Source organism: Salmo salar, chromosome 10, assembly GCF_965601325.2.
Source record: "Salmo salar chromosome 10, fSalSal1, whole genome shotgun sequence".
Classification (NCBI taxonomy): Eukaryota; Metazoa; Chordata; class Actinopteri; order Salmoniformes; family Salmonidae; genus Salmo; species Salmo salar.
Window position 1 is genome coordinate 90,137,697 of NC_138300.1, and position 20,101 is coordinate 90,157,797.

The window sequence follows — 20,101 nt, forward strand, 5'->3', positions numbered from 1 at the left end:
TAATAATGAATTCTTTAAATAGAGTCACACATTTTGTATTTGATAATACTAAATTAAAAATAAGCTTTCTTGTCATGTTCTACTCATTCCCCTGTCCATCTGCTTCTGCCAAATGGCAAGCGACACACCAATTCAAACACATGCTTTCCTCAGTCATCTGGCAACCCATTGGAAAGACCTCTTCTTAGCAGTCCTGAACATTGCCTTAGGAATGAAATAAACATTTTTGGAACTGCTGTATTGTAATCTAACACTATTACTGTACTCCAAACAGTAACCCTACAATCCAACTTGACGCTAACAGCATGGGCCATGTGTAGTCAAAAAAAGTCCTAAAAAGTTCCTTATAGGTAAAACAGTGCATTGATGTGGTACTATAAGGGGAGGGGAGTATGTGTGGGTGTCTGTCCAGACTCACCTGGACTGGGGCTAGTGCAAAAAGTTGTCTACTCTGGCGAAGGAACAGGACCCTGAGCGGACCCTGGCCATGAGCTGGACACACTCTGTGGCCTGACCCAGAGCAAGCATCAGAGGGGGCTGCTTAGGCAAGTTCTGAGACTCTGAGGGGCAAAAGACAACATCAGGGTGTGTACATTAGCTAATAAAGCATGTGTGACTCAAACATGTACATGGGAAAATGTACAATGTGTATTCATTAGAAGAGAGTTAACATACACACTACCAAGCGTATTACTTTTGTGGTGCTGGGAGTTACTGCCCCCAAAAATATTGTAGAAAAAGAAAAATAGCTTGTGTGAGTGAAAGTTATTTTTAAATCAGAGTATTCATGACATTATGTACTGTATGTGAAACTTAGCCTTACCCAAGATGGCGCTGTTAAGAGCAGAGCAGATATTCTCTCTCTGCATTGGGTCTAGCTGTTGCCCCACTGGGCAGTTCCAGGGATCCGAATATGCTAATAAACTGAACGCATCCTGTGATAAAAGAGAGAGAAAGGGATAGGGAGAGAGAGAAAGCGATAGGGAGAGAGAGAAAGCGATAGGGAGAGAGAGAAAGGGAGAGAGAGAAAGGGAGAGAGAGAAAGGGAGAGAGAGATAGAGAAAGGGATAGGGAGAGAGAGAAAGGGAGAGAGAGAAAGGGAGAGAGAGAAAGGGAGAGAGAGAAAGGGATAGGGAGAGAGAGAAAGGGATAGGGAGATAGAGAAAGGGATAGGGAGAGAGAGAAAGGGATAGGGAGAGAGAGAAAGGGATAGGGAGATAGAGAAAGGGATAGGGAGATAGAGAAAGGGATAGGGAGAGAGAGAAAGGGATAGGGAGAGAGAGAAAGGGATAGGGAGAGAGAGAAAGGGATAGGGAGAGAGAGAAAGGGATAGGGAGAGAGAGAAAGGGATAGGGAGAGAGAGAAAGGGATAGGGAGAGAGAGAAAGGGATAGGGAGAGAGAGAAAGGGATAGGGAGATAGCGAGAAAGAAAACAGCAGGACCAGTAAAAGCCCATTAAGGACTATGATTTGGAAGCAGTATAATGGTCTGTCTTATACAGAGGGAACATCAGACACTTTCAGTCGATCTACCTTAATTGTCAGAGAACAATACTAGGGACAGACTTTCTAATGGTCATATACAAGTAGTAGTGTGTAAACTGCAGTATAACCATAAACCAAACTTTCCCCATTCGGTGGTTGACAATTATACAATTCGTAAGTCACAGGCTGTGTTTACACAGGCAGTCCAATTCTGATATTTTTTTCCCACTTCATCAGATCAGCTCTGAAAAAGATCTGATGTGAAAATATCTGATATGATTGGTCAAAAGACCAATTAGTGGAAAAAATAATACTAGAATTGAACTGCCTGTGTGAACGCAGCCAGTGTCCCACAGTGTGCCAGTCTTCTATTGTGTGAAACCCCCCCCCGGGTACCTGCAGCATCTTCTTGTGTGTGACGTTCTTGCCGTATTCACGGCACAGCTGCTCGTTGAGGCCCTGCAGTTCACGGCCAAATTGGATCATCCTCTCTGTGGCTGCCTGGTTCCCTCCACACAGCTGTCTGGAGGCACAGCTATCCTCTACCAGGACACACACAGCCACAAGGGTCAAAGCACAGCCACGGACAGAGTGCATTTGACACTTCACATAATAACATACTCTCTGTGGTCACTAAAGATCCCATGGCACTTATCGTAAGAGTAGGGGTGTTAACCCTAGAGTCCTGGATAAATTCCCAATCTGGCCCTCATACCATCACAGCCACCTAATCATCCCCAGTTTACAATTGGCTCATTCATCTGCCCTCCCCTCCCTGAAACTATTCCCCAGGTCGTTGCTGTAAATGAGAATGTGTTCTCAGTCAACTTTCCTGGTAAAATACGGGTACAGAAAAAAATATGTATGGACAAACATACACTTTCATTCAGTAATTTTCATAATGTCAGTGAGACACCTTGTAAAAAATAAAAGCTGCTGTCTATTTCATTTAGCAACCTTGACGACACAAACATCTGCCTGACTGGATTATGTTTGAGCTCAATTTAGAAACACACATCCCCAGATATCCAGCCAGCCAGAAAGGAAAAACGGAGAAAAGCAGACACACAGTGACAGTCAGAGAGAGGGAGAGGAAGAATGACAAAGAGAGATAGACAAAAGTGACAAAGAAAACATTGTGGTAGTGACATTGACACCTGGGACAAGGTGTGTGCGCCTGACAATCAAAACAGTAAGCACGTGTGTGTGCGCACGTGTCAAGCGTCTGTACCTGCCACTCCGTTGCCCAGGCTGATGTCCTGAGCCTGCAGGATTTCCTGGTGCTTGTAGGTCCCATTCATGATCCGAGCAGAGGGGTTCTCTGCCACCCCGTTAGTGTAGTGCTCAGCCTCAATCTCCATCTCACTGTCACTGCAGAGGAGACAAACACAGGGACAGGTTCAGACATCCGTCATAATATCGCAGATGGTCTGCTTTTCTCCCACACCAGTTAAAAACGCAACCACGCTAAAAAACAAACACATAGACCCTTGCCTTGCCACACACCTGGTCTCCTCCTGGTTGCTGGTGCCACTGTGAGGCTGGGACTTGGTGGAGTCCGTGGAGTTGGACTCGGAGTAATTGACAGAGGAAGGGGAGGAAGAAGAGGAGGAGGAGGCAGAGCTGACGCCTGGATACTTGTTGTGGCTCTTGTTCTTGTTGGGAGGGGTGACCCCGTTACTGCATGTGGGGCTGTCTGCTCCTGGAGATGACAGAGCCAAGGTGAAACAGACACATACAATAGATGGACAATACTCTCGCTTATCTCATTTGTGTTTTTAACACACTGGGCAGATGGATAGGTAAGTGTGAAGGTGTTTCCCTTACCTGCACTGTGCAGATTGGGGTTGGTGGCTCCATGTCGGGGGCTCAGGCTGGGGGAGCCAGGGTAGCTGTCCTGGGACTTGGGGGAGCGGACACTAAAGCATCGTACCTCACTGTCTGTACCGTTCACCATCTCCACAAACTGCCGACACCTGGAAGATACGGGCAACCATGAATCTGTCTGACATCTAGTCTACAATGTCTGACATGCTTTGTCCTGGAGTACAATGTACCATCTGATATTAAACCTTTCATTCTGCTTAACTGTCAGATATCACTTGCTTGAACAAAAACTGTCTGAATGAAAACTGTCAACTACAATTACTGCAAAACTTCAGTTGCTTTCAGAATTCGGCAAAGGTGAGGCTGTGTAAGATCATGTCTTTGTACCCAGAAATGTGTAAATGTAACAGGAACAAGTCAGACTGGTTACGGAGTATGAGTATCTGGCTTTATGGATACATGTCACTATGACCGGATGAATGTCAAACAGATCAGCGCCTGTTCTGTTCTGCTCACTCGTCTTCCATGACAAAATGGAGCAACAGGCATGACCAATCAAAATCAGGAGTTCCCTCGGCGGCAACAACTGTGACCTTGTGCTTACCCTGCCCCCTCCCATCTCTGTGTAACTGCTACAACAAGCTCCTCTCTTCCTCTATAAGAGAGCCATAAAAAATGGCCACCTAGCTGTGGGTCTGCGTCTCCAAAAGACTTTCAGCAGACCACAGTATTTATTAATGTCTTTGTGCCATAAACACACAGCTGGGCAGCAGGCCAGAGCTTTACTGACAAAATGCTCCTGTGGTTGTGTTGTATGTGCCTGAGCCTGCAAAGACACTACAAGACCAGCAGAGAGTGCTTATTTAGGCCCTACAATTCCAATACTTCTTAAATGTAACCTTTAGATTAACACTCCCATAAAAGAGTCCCATAGTTGGTTCAAGGCTGCTCACTTCAACATGAAGAGTAGATTGGGGTTGTGTTCTAGAAGTCCAGGGTACAGCTGTTGTGTGGCTTCGATGGCCTCTCCAACCCGCCCTGCCAATACCAGCTTCTGTATTCCTGTGAGTAGAAAGAGGAATATTATCATTCAAAACTGATTGAATGGATGACTGTGAGCAAATGTATGACTCTGATTGGTCCTCAGTGTTTCTGTGGTACTGTTAGTGCGGAGTCTGTGTGGTTCTCACTCTGCCGGTTCTTTATGGAGGTCTGGTCCTCCTGGATCAAGGTCTCTGTAGCCCTGGCGAAGGCTGTGGCCGTAGCACAGTACCCATGATGCACCAGGTAGGTGGATACCATACTGGAAGAATCAAAGACATGGTTTAGCCTTACAGTAGTAGAGAAAGACACAGCAGTCTGTTAGGGTGAAAAGTGTAATGTCGATAAGGATCTCTTACTTCTGCAGCACTGCCTGCCACTCCCCGAGTCTCTCGCCGATGGGGAAGCGAGCGATCATGCCATGGATCTTAGCCCTCCATTCACTCATATAGTCCTCAATGTCAAACACAAAGGGCTGCTGGCCAAAGTTAGCATCCACAATCTCTCCAGGAGTCTGCAAGCCCACTGTGGGGTACAGGTTTGGCTGTGGGTAGAGGGTAAGGTGTGAACACAGGTATATACAATATTAGCTTTGCACACCTTGGCAAGCGCACATTCCCAATCTGGCCATAATAGGAAGAACTTGCCTTTAATTTTTATCATTTGATCAAATCAAACTTTGTCACATGCGCCAAATACAACAGGTGTAGACCTTGCCGTGAAATGCTTACTTACAAGCCCTTAACCAACAATGCAGTTCATGAATAAGTTAAGAAAGTATATACCAAATAAACTGAAGTAAAAAATAAAAGGTAACACAATAAAATAACAATAACGAGGCAACATACAGGGTACCGAGTCAGTGTGCAGGGGTACAGGTTAGTCGAGGTAATTTGTACATGTAGGTAGGTGGGGCAGGCGGGCGTCAATGTAAATAGTCCGGGTGGCCATTTGATTAATTGCTCTGCAGTCTTATGGCTTTGGGGTAGAAGCTGTTAAGGAGCCTTTTGGTCCTAGACTTAGCGCTCCAGTACCACTTGCCATGCGGTAACAGAGATAACAGTCTATGATTTGGGTGACTGGAGTCTGACAATTCTTTGGGCTTTCCTCTGACACCGCCTAGTATATAGGTCCCGGATGGCAGGAAGCTTGGCCCCAGTGATGTACTGGGCCGTACACACTACCCTCTGTAGTGCCTTCCGGTCAGATGTCGAGCAGTTGCCATACCAGGCGGTGATGCAACCGGTCAGGATGCTCTCGATGGTGCAGCTGTACAATTTTTTGAGTATCTGGGGACCCATGCCAAATCTTTTCAGTCTCCTGAGGGGGAAAAGGTTTTGTCGTGCCCGTGTCACGACTCATGGTGTGTTTGGACCATGGTAGTTCGTTGGTGATGTGGACACCAAGGAACTTGTAACTCTTGACCCGCTCCACTACAGCCCCATCAATGTTAATGGGGACTTGTAGGGCCCACCTTTTCCTGTTGTCCACGATTAGCTCTTTGGTCTTGCTCACATTGAGGGAGAGGTTGTTGTCCTGGCACCACACTGCCTGGTCTGTGACCTCCTCCCTATAGGCTGTCTCAATGTTGTCGGTAATCAGGCCTACCACTGTTGTGTCATCAGCAAACTTAATGATGGTGTTGGAGTCGTGTTTGGCCACGCAGTCGTGGGTGAAAAGGGAGTACATGAGGGGACTGAGCATGCACCCCTAAGGGGTCCCAATGTTGAGGATCAGCGTGGAAGACATGTTGTTGCCTACTCTTACCACCTGGGGGCATCCCGTCAGGAAGTCCAGAATCCAGTTGCAGAGGGAGGTGTTTAGTCCCAGGGTCCTTAGTGATGAGCTTTGTGGGCACTATGGTGTTGAACGCTGAGCTGTAGTCAATGAACAGCATTCTCACATAGGCGTTAATTTTGTCCAGGTGAGAAAGGACAGTGTGGAGTGCGATTGAGATTGCGTCATCTATGGATCTGTTGGGGCTGTATGCGAATTGGAGTGGGTCTAGTGTATCCGGGATGCTGTTGATGTGAGCCATGACCAGCCTTTCAATGCACTTCATGGCTACCGACGTGAGTGCTAAGGGCAGTAATCATTTAGGCAGGTTACCTTCGCTTCCTTGGACAGAGAGACTATGGTGGTCAGCTTGAAACATGTAGGTATTACAGACTCGGTCAGGGAGAGCTTGAAAATGTCAGTGAAGACACTTGCCAGCTGGTCTGCGCATGCCTTGAGTACACGTCCTGGTAATCCATCTGGCCCCGCGGCTTTGAGAATGTTGACCTGTATAACAGTTCTTGCTCACGTCGGCCACCGAAAGCGTTATCACTCAGTCGTCCGGAACAGCTGGTGCTCTCATGCATGCTTCAGTGTTGCTTGCCTCGAAGCGAGCATAAAAAGGCATTTAGCTCGTCTTGTAGGCTTGCGTCACTGGGCAGCTCGCGGCTGGGTTTCCCTTTGTAGTGCGTAATAGTTTTCAAGCCCTGCCACATACGACGAGTGTCAGAGCTGGTGTAGTAGGATTCAATCTTGTATTGACGCTTTGCCTGTTTGATGATTCGTCTGAGGGCGTAGCGGGATTTCTTATAAGCGCCCGGGTTAGCGTCCTTGAAAGCGGCAGCTCTAACCTTTAGCTAGTGGTTGGGATATGTACGTACAGTCACTGTGGGGACGACGTTGTCAATGCACTTATTGATGAAGCCGATGACTGAGGTGGTATACTCCTCAATGCCATTGGATAAATCCCGGAACATATTCCAGTCTGTGCTAGAAAATCAGTCCTGTAGCGTAGCATCCGCGTCATCTGACCACTTCCGAATTGAGCGAGTCACTGGTACTTCCGGCTTTAGTTTTTGCTTGTAAGCAGGAATCAGGAGGATAGAATTATGGTCAGATTTGCCAAATGGAGGGCGAGCTTTGTATGCGTCTGTGTGTGGTGTAAAGGGGGTCAAGTTTTTTTCCCCTCTGGTTACACATGTGACATGCTGGTAGAAATGAGGCAAAACAGATTTAAGTTTGCCTGCATTAAATTCCCCATCCACTAGGAGCGCCGCTTCTGGATGAGCATTTTCTTGTTTGCTTATGGCCTTATACAGCTCGTTGAGTGCGGTCTTAGAGCCAGCATCGGTTTGTGGTAGTAAATAGATGGCTACGAATAATATAAAACTCTGTTGGTAGATAGTGTGGTCTACAGCTTATCATGAGGTACTCTACCTCAGGCGAGCAAAACCTAGAGACTACTTTAATACTAGACATTGTGCACCAGCTGTTATTGTCAAAGACACACACACCTCATCTTACCAGATGTAGCTTCTCTGTCCTGCCGATGCATGGAAAATCCCACCAGCTCTATATTATCCATGTCGTCGTTCAGCCACGACTCGGTGAAACATAAGATATTACAGTTTTTAATGTCCCGTTGGTAGGATAGTCTTGATTGTATATTATCCATTTTGTTTTCCAATGATTGCACGTTGGCCAATAGAATGAATGGTAGTGGAGGTTCACTCACTCGCCTACGAATTCTCAGAAGGCAGCCCGACTTCCATACCCTTTTTCTCCGTCTTTTCTTCTCGCAAATGACGGGGATTTGGGCCCGCTCCCTAGAAAGCAGTATATCCTTCGCGTCGGACTCGTTAAAGAAAACATCTTTGTCCAGTTCGAGGTTAGTAATCGCTGTTCTGATGCCCAGAAGTTCTTGTCAGTCATAAGAGACGGTAGCAGCAACATTATGTACAAAATAAGTACAAAAATAAGTTCAACAATGTGAAAAAAACGAACAAAACAGCACAGTTGGTTCAGAGCCCGTAAAACGGCAGCCATCCCCTCCGATGCCATTGGCATGGCAACCGTGAATAATATAGGACATTCATATCATCATCAATGGAAGGAGCAAAGCTACCGCTACTGAATTACCCTAATTTAAAGTTGACAGTCATGCTATTCAAAATAATATTCAAGGCTACTACACACACTATTAAAATGGCACAAGTAAAGAATGTCAGATGAGGAAGTCAAGGAAACAGTATAGAGTACTATACATGGGTTTTCAACCGGGGGTCCTTGCAGGGGTTCCGCAACAATATAAAAATAAAATAGTGTTTTTATGAATATTGCTAGCAACAATCAAATCAAATGTATTTATAAAGCTCTCATTACATCAGCTGATATCTTAAAGTGCTGTACAGAAACCCAGCCTAAAACCCCAAAAAGCAAGCAACGCAGGTGTAGAAGCACAACAATAGAATAAACACGTTTTGAATTACATATCTACAGTAGAAAATAGGAGAATATCTTAATTCTAATTATATGAGCTTTGTTTCTCAATTCCTAATATTGAGCAAATTACACTAATTTGGTGCTAATTACACTCAATGGAGTATCTGACATAGGCTTTGAGAAAGCACTGGTGAACAGGCTACCAGTGCAAAAAGTGCCGCTGGCTGCTGGTAAGCTTTCTTGACTTGGACATTCATTTTGCTAACACATGACTAACCTTTGTTTAACCAGTTAAACAGCTGCTCATAGCAAAAATACGTTTGGAATTACCTTTCTAGCTAACAGGCTGAGTTTACACCTCTTACAATTATAATGTGGAGAGGTTGGACGTGAAAAAAATGGTTTGCTAACATATGATGGGGGTCCCTGGGTTGCCGGTTTGACTGGGAGGGGGGTCCCTGGGCAAAATAAGTTGAAGACCCCTGCTATACAATATACCACACATGTAAAACAACAGAAGTCCTTGACATTGAATAAAATATGTCCACATTTCAGTATAATACTCACAGGGAGGTCTGTAAAAGCTACACCTGAAGAACAAACAGAGAAAAACAAATGTTAATGGAGTGGAAGATATAAAAAAATACATATAATTTGCAATCAAGTAAACAGAATGTTATACATCGCCTGGGAACATATCAAAATGTGTGAAGCATAGTGCATTTTCATATAACAGTTAACTTGGATGTTTATTCCCCAGCACTGTTGGTGTCCAGTTCTCACCTAGACTGATGCCATTCTTGGTGTAGAAACAGGTGTTGTTAATTAGGTTCACACAGCAGCCAATCACATCTCCAGTGGTGAAGGTTGGGCCATATGGTTGGCCAGTCCCTGAAGAGCAGAAGGAGTGTCCGTCGTCACCGTGGTAACCATACGAGTGCTTGTCCCAACCTGGGATAGGAGACAAAGGCAGAAGTGATGTAAGGAAATCTAGACCTATGGTACATGAATATTACACAACATGGTGGAAACAAATAGAGAAACTCAACACTTCCATAAGCTTACAACTACAGTTAACCATTCTCATCTCACATCTAGCTAGATTAATATGCATCAGTTAATGGTTAGGGCAGTGCCACTCATACATTAGAGAGGGGAAGGAGTGAGATGGGTGAGCCAGCAGTGTGATGAGCAATAATATCCCCATAAAAGACAGTGACACCGGAGGAGCTGAGCCTGACAAATGGTCTCTTTTATTTGGATATCCCCACTTGTGTCCTGTGTAGCATGTGCAATACTCTGGGTGGCCAGCGAGAGGCATCGGTCTCTGAATAGGAGCACTGACTGATGAGTCATACTCAAAACAGAGCAATACATGTGTGTGCATGGTATCAATAGGGACAGGGAAGGAGAGTAGACTGCATGGGCAGAGGGAGCTCTGTATGGAGAGATCTTCAGTGCATGTGTTTGTGTGGGGGGTTGTATTGTGTAGACTTGTGTGTGTCTGCAGATTGTATATTGGTCGGCTCAATCAGTGTCTGTCACCAACTAAAAAGAGAAAGTGGCGCAGAGAAAGTAGGTCGTGTGTGAACTGTGAGGTATTAGATTAATCTGCGGAGCAGCGCCGACAGGGATATTACTCCTAAAGCTGGGCTCAGTGTTCCCTACATGCTAATGAAATGGGCAGGGCTCCACTATGGGATCAGACACACAGAGGTCAACAAGGAATTTACAACTATTACAGCCAGGATCTAAACAACCACCTACACAAATGTACAAAAGTCTGTTGGCATATAATGTACTAGAAACCCAGTAACAAAATAAATATTCATAAACAATGTTCATACAACTAAACTCTCCAACACAACAGCGCACCCGATTTCCACCATAGTCCAACCATTGTGTAACACAGATACATTTGAAGCAATCAGAGCAGGGTGTGAATGAAGAGCAGTTGTAGTCAGCAAGAGCATGTAGAATTGGCTGGATGAGTCCAAAGCATTCCAAAGGCCTCAGGCGCCATGGAGAACCCAATAGGCAGGTGTGACAGCCTGAGGAAGGGGTCATACAATTGGTCAGCGCAGCATGGAGGAATGATCTAATTGGCAGGGAATCGCATCAGTGCACAAGAGGAAACATAGCTCCCATGGGCCTAAGTCAGAAATATACCCACCCTCCTGTCCTGTGTCACAGCAGCCACTGTAACAATCAGTGATCTCTTCATGTGTGTGAGTGCATGGGTGTGGGGGGAGAGGGCGAGAGAGTACTTGATGGAGTAAAGCAAGAATGTATTCTCTACATGCACTTTATGCTCATCCCCCATTGCCTGTTCTTAAGTTTCACCTTTGCATCTTTTCTTTTCAGATTCAAACAGCTGAAAATACTATATTTTTGGTTATGGAAAATATATTTCACAGCGGTTTGGATGGTACAATGATTCTCAACACCAGTGGTCCCGTACCCCTTCAAACATTCAACCTCCAGCTGCGTACCACCTCTAGCACCAGGGTCAGCTGACTCTCAAATGTTTTTTTTTGCCATCATTTTAAGCCTGCCACACACGCACTATACGATACATTTATTAAACATAAGAATGAGTGTGAGTTGTTGTCACAACCCAGCTCGTGGGAAATGACAAAGAGCTCTTATAGGACCAGGGCACAAATAATAATCAATAATTTTGCCATCTTACATATAAAACTTGATTTGTTAATCATAAACTGTGAATAACTCACCACAGGTTAATGAGAAGGGTGTGCTTGAAAGGATGCACATAACTCTGCAATGTTGGGTTGTATTGGAGAGGGGTCTCAGCCTTAAATCATTTTCCACACACAGTCTGTGCCTGTATTTAGTTCATGCTAGTGAGGGCCGAGAATCCACTCTCATATAGGTGCGTGGTTGCAAAGGGCATCAGTGTCTTAACAGCACAATTTGCCAAGGGAGGATACTCTGAGTGCAGCCTAATCCAGATGCAATGCAAATAGTCTGGGTTGTCAATTGATTAGATGTTCAGGAGTCTTGTGGTTTGGGGGCAGAAGCTCTTTATAAGCCTCTTGGACCTAGACTAGGCGCGCCGTTACTGCTTGCCGTGCGGTAGCAGAGAGAACAGTCTATGACTAGGGTGGCTGGGGTCTTTGATTATTTTAGGGCCTTCCTCTGACACCACCTGGTATAGAGGTCCTGGATGGCAGGAAACTTGGCCCCAGTGATGTACTGGGCCGTATGCACTACCCTCTGTAGTGCTTTGCGGTCGGAGGCGCGAGCAGTTGCCATACCAGGCAGTGATGCAACCAGTCAGGATGCTCTCGATGGTGCACCGGTATAACCTTTTTGAGGATCTGAGGACCCATGCCAAATCTTTTCAGTGTCCTGAGGGGGAATAGGTTTTGTCAAGCCCTCTTCACGACTGTCTTGGTGTTCTTGGATCATGTTAGTTTGTTGGTGATGTGGACACCAAGGAACTTGAAGCTCTCAACCTGCTCTACTACAGCCCCGTCGATGAGAATGGGAGTGTGCTGGGTCCTCCTTTTCCTGTAGTCCACAATCGCCTTTGTCTTGATCACATTGAGGGAGAGGTTGTTGTCCTGGCACCACACGGCCAGGTCTCTGACCTCCTCCCTATAGGCTGTCTCATCGTTGTCGGTGATCAGGTCTACCACTGTTGTGTCATCAGCAAACTTAATGATGGTGTTGGAGTCGTGCTTGGCCATGCAGTCATGTGTGAACAGGGAGTACAGGAGGGGACTGAGCTCGCACCCGAGGGGCCCCCCCATGTTAAGGATCAGCATGGCGGATGTGTTGTTACCTACCACCTGGGGGCGGCCCGTCAGGAAGTCCAGGATCCAGTTGCAGAGGGAGGTGTTAAGTACCCGGGTCCTTAGCTTAGTGATGAGCTTTGAGGGCACTATGGTGTTGAACGCTGAGCTGTAGTCAATGAATAGCATTCTCACATAGGTGTTCCTTTTGTCCAGGTGGGAAAGGGCAGTGTGGAGTGCAATAGAGATGGCATCATCTGTGGATCTGTTGGTGCGGTATGCAAATTGGAGTGGGTCTACGGTTTCTGGGGTAATGGTGATGATGTGAGCCATGACAAGCCTTTCAAAGCATTTCAAGGCTACAGATGTGAGTGCTACTGGTCAGTAGCCATTTAGGCAGGTTACCTTGGTGGTCTGATTAAAACATGTTGGTATTACAGACTTGGACAGGGAAAGGTTGAAAATGTCAGTGAAGACACTTACCAGTTGGTCAGCGCATGCTCAGAGTACACATCCTGGTAATCCGTCTGGCCCTGCGGCCTTGTGAATGTTGACTTGTTTGAAGGTCTTACTCCCATCGGCTGCAGAGAGCGTGATCACACAGTCGTCCGGAACAGCTGATGCTCTCATGAATGTTTCCAGTGTTACTTGCCTCAAAGTGGGCATAGAAGTTATTTAGCTCGTCTGGTAGGCTCGTGTCACTGGGCAGCTCTCGGTTGTGCTTCCCTTTGTAGTCTGTAATAGTTTGCAAGCTCTGCCACATCCGATGAGCGTCGGAGCCGGTATAGTACAATTCGTATTGACGCTTTGCCTGTTTGATGGTTCGTCAGAGGACATAGCGGGATTTCTTATAAGCTTCCGGGTTAGAGTCCTGCTCCTTGAAAGCGGCAGCACTACCCTTCAGCTCAGTGCGAATGTTGCCTGTAATCCATGGCTTCTGGTTGGGGTATATATGTACGGTCACTGTGGGGACGACGTACTCGATGCACTTATTGATAAAGCCAGAGATTGATGTGGTGTACTACTCAATGCCATTAGGAAGAATCCCAGAACATATTACAGTCTGTGCTAGCAAAACAGTCCTGTAGTTTAGCATCTGCTTCATCTGACCACTTTTTTATAGACCAAGTCACGGTTAATGTGATTGGCTACTTGTATTTGACATTGTGTTGTTATTTCGCTGAACAATAGATGGTTTAATTTTATTTTTGGCAGTGAAACGAGGCTACTCAGGCGAGAAAGAAACCTGGACTAACCCTGGGGGTAAGCACACCCCAGTTTGGGAATAGCCGCTCTACACTATACTTGCTTGTTTTGTCACAAACTGAAATTAGACAAACTATTATAATTTTAGCAACCAGGAACTGAGGGAGCGATTTCTGCATAGTGCATCTTTAACTGGTGATGAAATGAAAAGTGTGTGATTAACTATTTACTGCTGAGCAGCCAGCGTGCAGATGGCCCTGTATTCATACACTGATACTGCTCTGTACTCTCCTTCGTGTTTGGTGGCAAACACTCATCTACTAGCCTGTTTGGTTACATCCAATCTTATCAGGCCCTGGCATGAGAGTGTTTCTGCTTGGATGGCTTCATTCACTGAACCAGGAGTGCTGCAGACTGACCACTTTGATCTATGCTCTGACTATTCTACAATGGGCTAAACGTAACTGTAGAGTGGAATATATGATTGAGGAAAATACTGCATTGAGAATGAAAAGGCCTTGAGAGGATTACTAAATGAACAACAATTACAAATGTATTTCTCCCTTCCTCTTCAATGAATGTGAGCCATCCTGTCTGTGGCAGCTCCACTTTCACCTGACCTTCATACAGGTCAGACAAAGGTATTGGGTGGTATTTTGCATGTTAAATGTCATCGCTCATTACTAAAGTCTCTGCGCAAACAAGTCCAGGCATGTTCTGTAACAGTCAGTCACGGTTTCAATGTGACATTAAATCTTGATCCATCCATTCCAGGCTCTCCAGGGTTTTATTCTTTTTTTAAATTTAAAAGAATAAATGTAACCTTTACTAGGCAAGTCAGTTAAGAACAAATTCTTATTTACAATGATGGCCGCCCTATGGGACTCCCAATCACGGCCGGTTGTGATACAGCCTGGATTCGAACCAGGGTGTCTGTAGTGACGCCTCAAGCACTGAGATGCAGTGCCTAAGACCGTTGCACCACTAGGGAGCCCTGACAATACATCTGGAAACAAATCTGGATATAGATTCTGTAGATTAACAATGTCTGAGTTGTGATAATAAAAACACAGGTTTAGTTGTCCACAATCTATTACAGCCGAACAAACAAAACCTAACACACACTGACTACTACTCCTTCTCCTTCAATACTTTACCAATCAAGCAAAGATTATGGGCAGGGTTCTAGCTGTGAACCCTATGACCTTCAAAACCCACACTCATCCTACAATCTAAACATTCCAGTCTGCCACTGCCTTCCCTCATACTCACCAGGCAGTCTGTTCATGTTGACCCCCTGGGCAGACAGACCAATCCCCATGTACCTGGAGACAACAGGAGATCAAAGGTCAGCGACATCATCAGTTTAGACAACATGAGTCAGTCTGATGAGTCAATAGCTGCTGATAAATCCTTTCAGTCCCCAAATTTCCTTCAGTTATTTACTGCTCTCTTTAGTTTCTCTACACGCCATTTTCAACTGACTTAGAGGCTAATAGCTAACATGGGTAAACAAACCACAAGGTTAAATTGAAAAAGGTGGGAGGTCAGAACAGTCAGTGGAGTTACCAAGTATCAGCAAACCCTTACCCATCCCTGCCCTTGCTGACAATCTTCACTTCAAAGTAGTAGATCCCACAGGCGGCTGGTATGGGATGAGTGGCACGCACAGACGCGGCATCCTTGTGATTCTTCCCATGACCTACAAAAGGAGAAAACTGTGTGTTACAGTCAGTATAGTACACCACACAAACAACCCACTGCTCTGTCAACCTGGAAAGGTCAATGTCAAGAGTGCATTAATCCAACCAGAAAAAAATAGCTGAAAATGGCTTCTCTCTCTCCAAGGACCCTGAAAACCCTCATACTGTACGAATTACTAAACCCTTTCAAAACGCAACCATATCCCTGTCAATCCTACCTCAATTGACAATCACATTCGTCATGCAAATTCATACTCAAATTCTGTGACATGAAATCTGATAGCTCTTCAAAAGTTCCTTTCATAGGAGTATACATGCATGCTTAAAGATTTGCAATTTGCAGAAATCACTCTGCCATTTCCTGGTTGCTAAAATAATAGTTAGCCTAATTTCAGTTTATGTGACAAAACAAGCAATGAATAGTGTAGAGAGTTACTGTATCATCTAAACGGCTGTGAAATATATTTTCAATAACCAAAAATATGTATTTTTCAGCTGTTTGAAGCTGGTGTACAAACCCGAAAGTAAAAGACGCAAAAATGAAATGGTAGGCATAGAAATAACACACAGAACAGATCCACCGCTTTTAAGACCTGCTTTCAATGACATTAACAGATCTATAACTCAGATTTCTATGTGAATTTGGTCAGGTCGCCACAAAGTTACAGATGGTCAAACAGATGTAAAAGAAGTCTTAGAAAACATCTACCAGAAAAAGTTTTAAAAAGGTATTAGAAATACCTCAAAAAACAATGTTGAAGGAAAGAACCCTGCCAACTATTATCAAACACTTAGTTTCTGGGAAATGTTTCTGCCTTCTGTAAGTTTAGAAACATGGCCTTCCTTGTGCCTTGAAATTCCATTACCAAAAACCCAAATATCTTCTCTGTCCTTCATAACGGAGGATAATGAAAGTTCACAGAAGTAACAAGTAAAGATAAACCTATCAATTAGTTAGTGTTTCTACTGATAAACTATTTCTATGAATTATTATGTGATTAAAACAAAATTCCATGACCAACTCTACTGTTCTGTGGTGCACTGTACCCGACTGAGGGCTACTGTGCTGTACATTAATGTCCTAACTTGTGAAACATAGATGTCTATGATTGGTTAAGATATGGTCCGGTCCAAACAAATTTAACCTTGTTTGGGGGCAGAGCTCATTAACAATAATAACCAATGTAAAATAATACCCAAATATGCAAAGGAGGATATTGCATATTTATAACTTTGTGTACCTTTTTAGGATACATCACCATGAAGAGAATTACATTTATATCCATAATTATGCATTTCTTTGTCGTACAGATCGGGAACCCATGATGAAATTCTGTTACTGCAATTCCGTTACCGGGTGTAAATCCACTTCACTTACTGTACTTCAATAACCTAAAGAGATTTTTTCAAAGTCAATGTGCCATGTCATACCTGACACCCCATTCTTTCTGCAGACATTGTTCAATCTTTACATTTGGAGCAGATATTTGAAAAATGTACACACACAAAAAAAGAGGGAGATTTTACCGAAATTCTGTTACAAAACTTTGAATCTGCAGAGTTCTTCTAGTAAAATGTTGTGTAAATTGTTAAAAGAAGTCCTTGTGCATAGCGTTGTATGGTTTGTTAAACCTTGAAATCAATGTTTTTTCTTTGGTATACGTTCATTAAGTGAAAAATCGGAGTCCGTTATTGTGGAATTTGTCTTATCTAAAATCAGCAGCATGGAGTTAATTTACCCTGTAGAGTAATCTCATGGTCAGTGTAGTGAGGCCGTCACTGTCTCGCCACTCCATCGAGCTCATAATTGTGACAGCTCCCAGGAGTATCCCAGAGCGCTTACACTTTGTGTATCAAATCAAATTTTATTGGTCACATGCGCCGACTACAACAAGTGTCTTTACAGTGAAATGCTTATTTATGAGCCCATTCCCAACAGTGCAGAGATAAAAAGGACTACAAATATTTGTTAAATAAAAAAGGAACACAATAAAAACAATAATGATGCAATATACAAGGAGTACCAGTACAGAGTCAATGTGCAGGGTTACAAGGTAGTTGAGGTAATTGAGATAGTATGTAGAATGTTGGTAGGAATAAAAGTGAGGCAATCTGGATATATCCTGAACAAAAATGCATGTCCCTCAAAACTTGAGACATCTGTGGCATTGTGTTGTGTGACATAACTGCACATTTTAGAGTGGCCTTTAATTGTCCCCAGCACAAGGTGCACCTGTGTAATGATCATGCTGTTTAATCAACTTCTTGATATGCCACACCTGTCAGGTGGATGGATTATCTTGGCAAAGGAGAAATTCTCACTAACAGGGATGTAAACAAATTTGTGCACAACATTTGAGAGAATTAAGCTTAGCGTAGGGAGATTTTTTATTTCAGCTCATGAAACCAACACATTACATGTTGCGTTCATATTTGTGTTCAGTGTGTAATAAAACAGAGTAGCAGAAGCGTATGTGAAGTGTGAAAGTGTGTGTGTGGCGTCAATATGCATGTATGTGTATGTTTGTGTTGGCGTGTCAGTGTAGTATGTGTGAGGGTGTGGATAGTCTAGAGCGTGTGCATAGAGTATCTTCTAAATCAAAGAGGAATACGTGACGCATGAATAATGTTAGTTACATGAAGTAGCTAAAAGAAACCATTAAATGTAGCTAAAGATTACAGGGTCCCCTATATATACCTGACCACAATTAGTCGACTGTTTGGTCATTAGGCTGTTGGTCGACCAAGATCGTTTTAGTCGAGCAGTAACATATATACACACACTACCGTTCAAACGTTTGGGGGCACTAAGAAATGTCCTTGTTTTGGAAAGAAAAGCTAATTTTTGTCCATTAAAATAACATCAAATTGATCAGAAATACAGCGTAGACATTGTTAATGTTGTAAATTACTATTGTAGCTGGAAACGGCATATTTTTTTATGGAATATCTACATAGGCGTACAGAGGCCCATTATCAGCAACCACTCCTGTGTTCCAATGGCACGTTTTGTTAGCTAATCCAAGTTTATCATTTTAAAAGGCTAATTGATCATTAGAAAACCCTTTTGCAATTATGTTAGCACAGCTGAAAACTGCTGTTCTGATTAAAGAAGCAATAAAACTGGCCTTCTTTAGACAAGTTGAGTATCTGGAGCATCAGCATTTGTGGGTTCGATTACAGGCTCAAAATGGCCAGAAACAAAAGTACTTCCTTCTGAAACTCGTCAGTCTAGTTCTGAGAAATGAAGGCTATTCCATGCGAGAAATAGCAAAGAAACTGAAGATCTTGTACAACGCTGTGAACGACTCCCTTCATAGAACAGTGCAAACTGGGTCTAACCAGAATAGTAAGAGGAGTGGGAGGCCCCGGTGCACAACTGAGCAAGAGGACAAGTACATTAGTGTCTAGTTTGAGAAACAGACGTCTCACAAGTCCTCAACTTGCAGCTTCATTAAATAGTACCCGCAAAACACCAGTCTCAACATCAACAGTGAAGAGGCGACTCCGGGATGCTGGCCTTCTAGGCAGAGTTCCTCTGTCCAGTGTCTGTGTTCTTTTGCCAATCTTAATATTTTATTTTTATTGCCCAGTCTGAGATATGGCTTTTTCTTTACAATGCTGCCTAGAAGGCCAGCATCCCAGAGTCGCCTCTTCACTATTGACGTTGAGACTGGTGTTTTGCGGGTACTATTTAATGAAGCTGCCAGTTGAGGACTTGTGAGGCGTCAACTAGGCTCGTAATTGAAAAACTTTATTCGTATTTACAGATGGCATTCAAGTTCGTTAAGGCACATGAAAGTTCAAATGTTCAAGAAGGCATTTTTGCAAAACGCATTAATTAAAAAATGAAAGTTGAAACGTTTCTCCTGTGAAGTCGTGACTTGCGACATATACCTAGTTTCCTGAAACAAGTCACACAACTATTAACTTGGGTCCTGCCCAAAGCTTGCAAGCGAACTTACGACTTTGTAAAAAATATTCTGTGCCCTCAGTTTCCCACGCCAGTGAACTGGGGCCAGACACAGCTGTAGGCTATCTGCGCAAGGGATAAGAAGCAGTGCTCGACTTAAGCAGGAGCACACAGGAGCTGAGTACCGACACCTCAAACATTCTACTGTTTGAGCTCTTGTTCCTCTTATAGAATATCAGTTCAAAAGGTTTCCCTTTCCCTTAGCCACAGAAAAAGACAGGAACCTTCCCGCTAGCCATGATTGACTGAGATAATGACTGGGCTGTACATGCCGAGAGAGGAGTTCAGACTGGTCTGCGGTGTAGCATCATCTGTCTATAAAATGACCTGCTCGTAATGACTAGATAATCCTTTATTACTGAAGTTTTTTCTAAAGATATAACGTTAGCCATGGATAACTGCAAATGTGTTGCTACTGCTCTCAACAACAATGCTATTGACAAACGTCAGTGGGAAAAAGTTGTGATGGACTACTTTCAGGAGGATGATCGTACCATACTGGCTCTCTCTGAATCAGACGATGTGAGCCAGAGTGACTTGACACAACAGGCCAAGCAAGCTGTACAAACAAAACCGACACAGGAAGTCTTATTTAATGAAAGGGGTTGCAGTCTGCCGTGAAGTGTTGATCCATGTATACAGGTAAGAGTCTAGCTACAGTTTTAGATATTATAAGTTGCTAATTGTCCAAAAGTTGTTTTCATTGCAAGTTAAAGCTTACTGTTAGCTAGCTAGCTGACGTTAGGTGGCTGGCTTGCTAGCTAACATTACATGTAATATCTCAGAAAGCCATTTGCATTGCTAGTTATAGCCTAATGTTAGCTAGCTAGCTAACATTGAACCTATTTGGTTAACTTTAGCCAGCTATGATAATCGGTTTGTATTGCTAGT

The 20,101-nt window shown here is 43.9% G+C and overlaps 1 protein-coding gene across 2 annotated transcripts in view; it reads right to left on the bottom strand.

The window, feature by feature from the left end:
- The window catches only part of LOC106560827 (ran-binding protein 10), a 30,570-nt gene continuing 10,469 nt past the window's right edge, over positions 1-20,101 (bottom strand). The window contains exons 2-15 of one of the 2 annotated variants that reach the window (XM_014124168.3): positions 15,125-15,236; positions 14,807-14,859; positions 9,354-9,521; positions 9,138-9,160; positions 4,712-4,896; positions 4,502-4,614; positions 4,265-4,373; positions 3,312-3,460; positions 2,979-3,186; positions 2,716-2,855; positions 1,881-2,026; positions 824-935; positions 419-560; positions 1-204 (exon numbers count right to left, since the gene is read on the bottom strand). In XM_014124168.3, coding sequence (XP_013979643.1) covers positions 430-560; positions 824-935; positions 1,881-2,026; positions 2,716-2,855; positions 2,979-3,186; positions 3,312-3,460; positions 4,265-4,373; positions 4,502-4,614; positions 4,712-4,896; positions 9,138-9,160; positions 9,354-9,521; positions 14,807-14,859; positions 15,125-15,236 — 1,649 coding nt within the window. In that variant the 3' untranslated portion in view covers positions 1-204; positions 419-429. The remainder of the gene's footprint in view (positions 205-418; positions 561-823; positions 936-1,880; positions 2,027-2,715; positions 2,856-2,978; positions 3,187-3,311; positions 3,461-4,264; positions 4,374-4,501; positions 4,615-4,711; positions 4,897-9,137; positions 9,161-9,353; positions 9,522-14,806; positions 14,860-15,124; positions 15,237-20,101) is intronic. The other variant, XM_014124169.3, reaches the window with a different exon arrangement.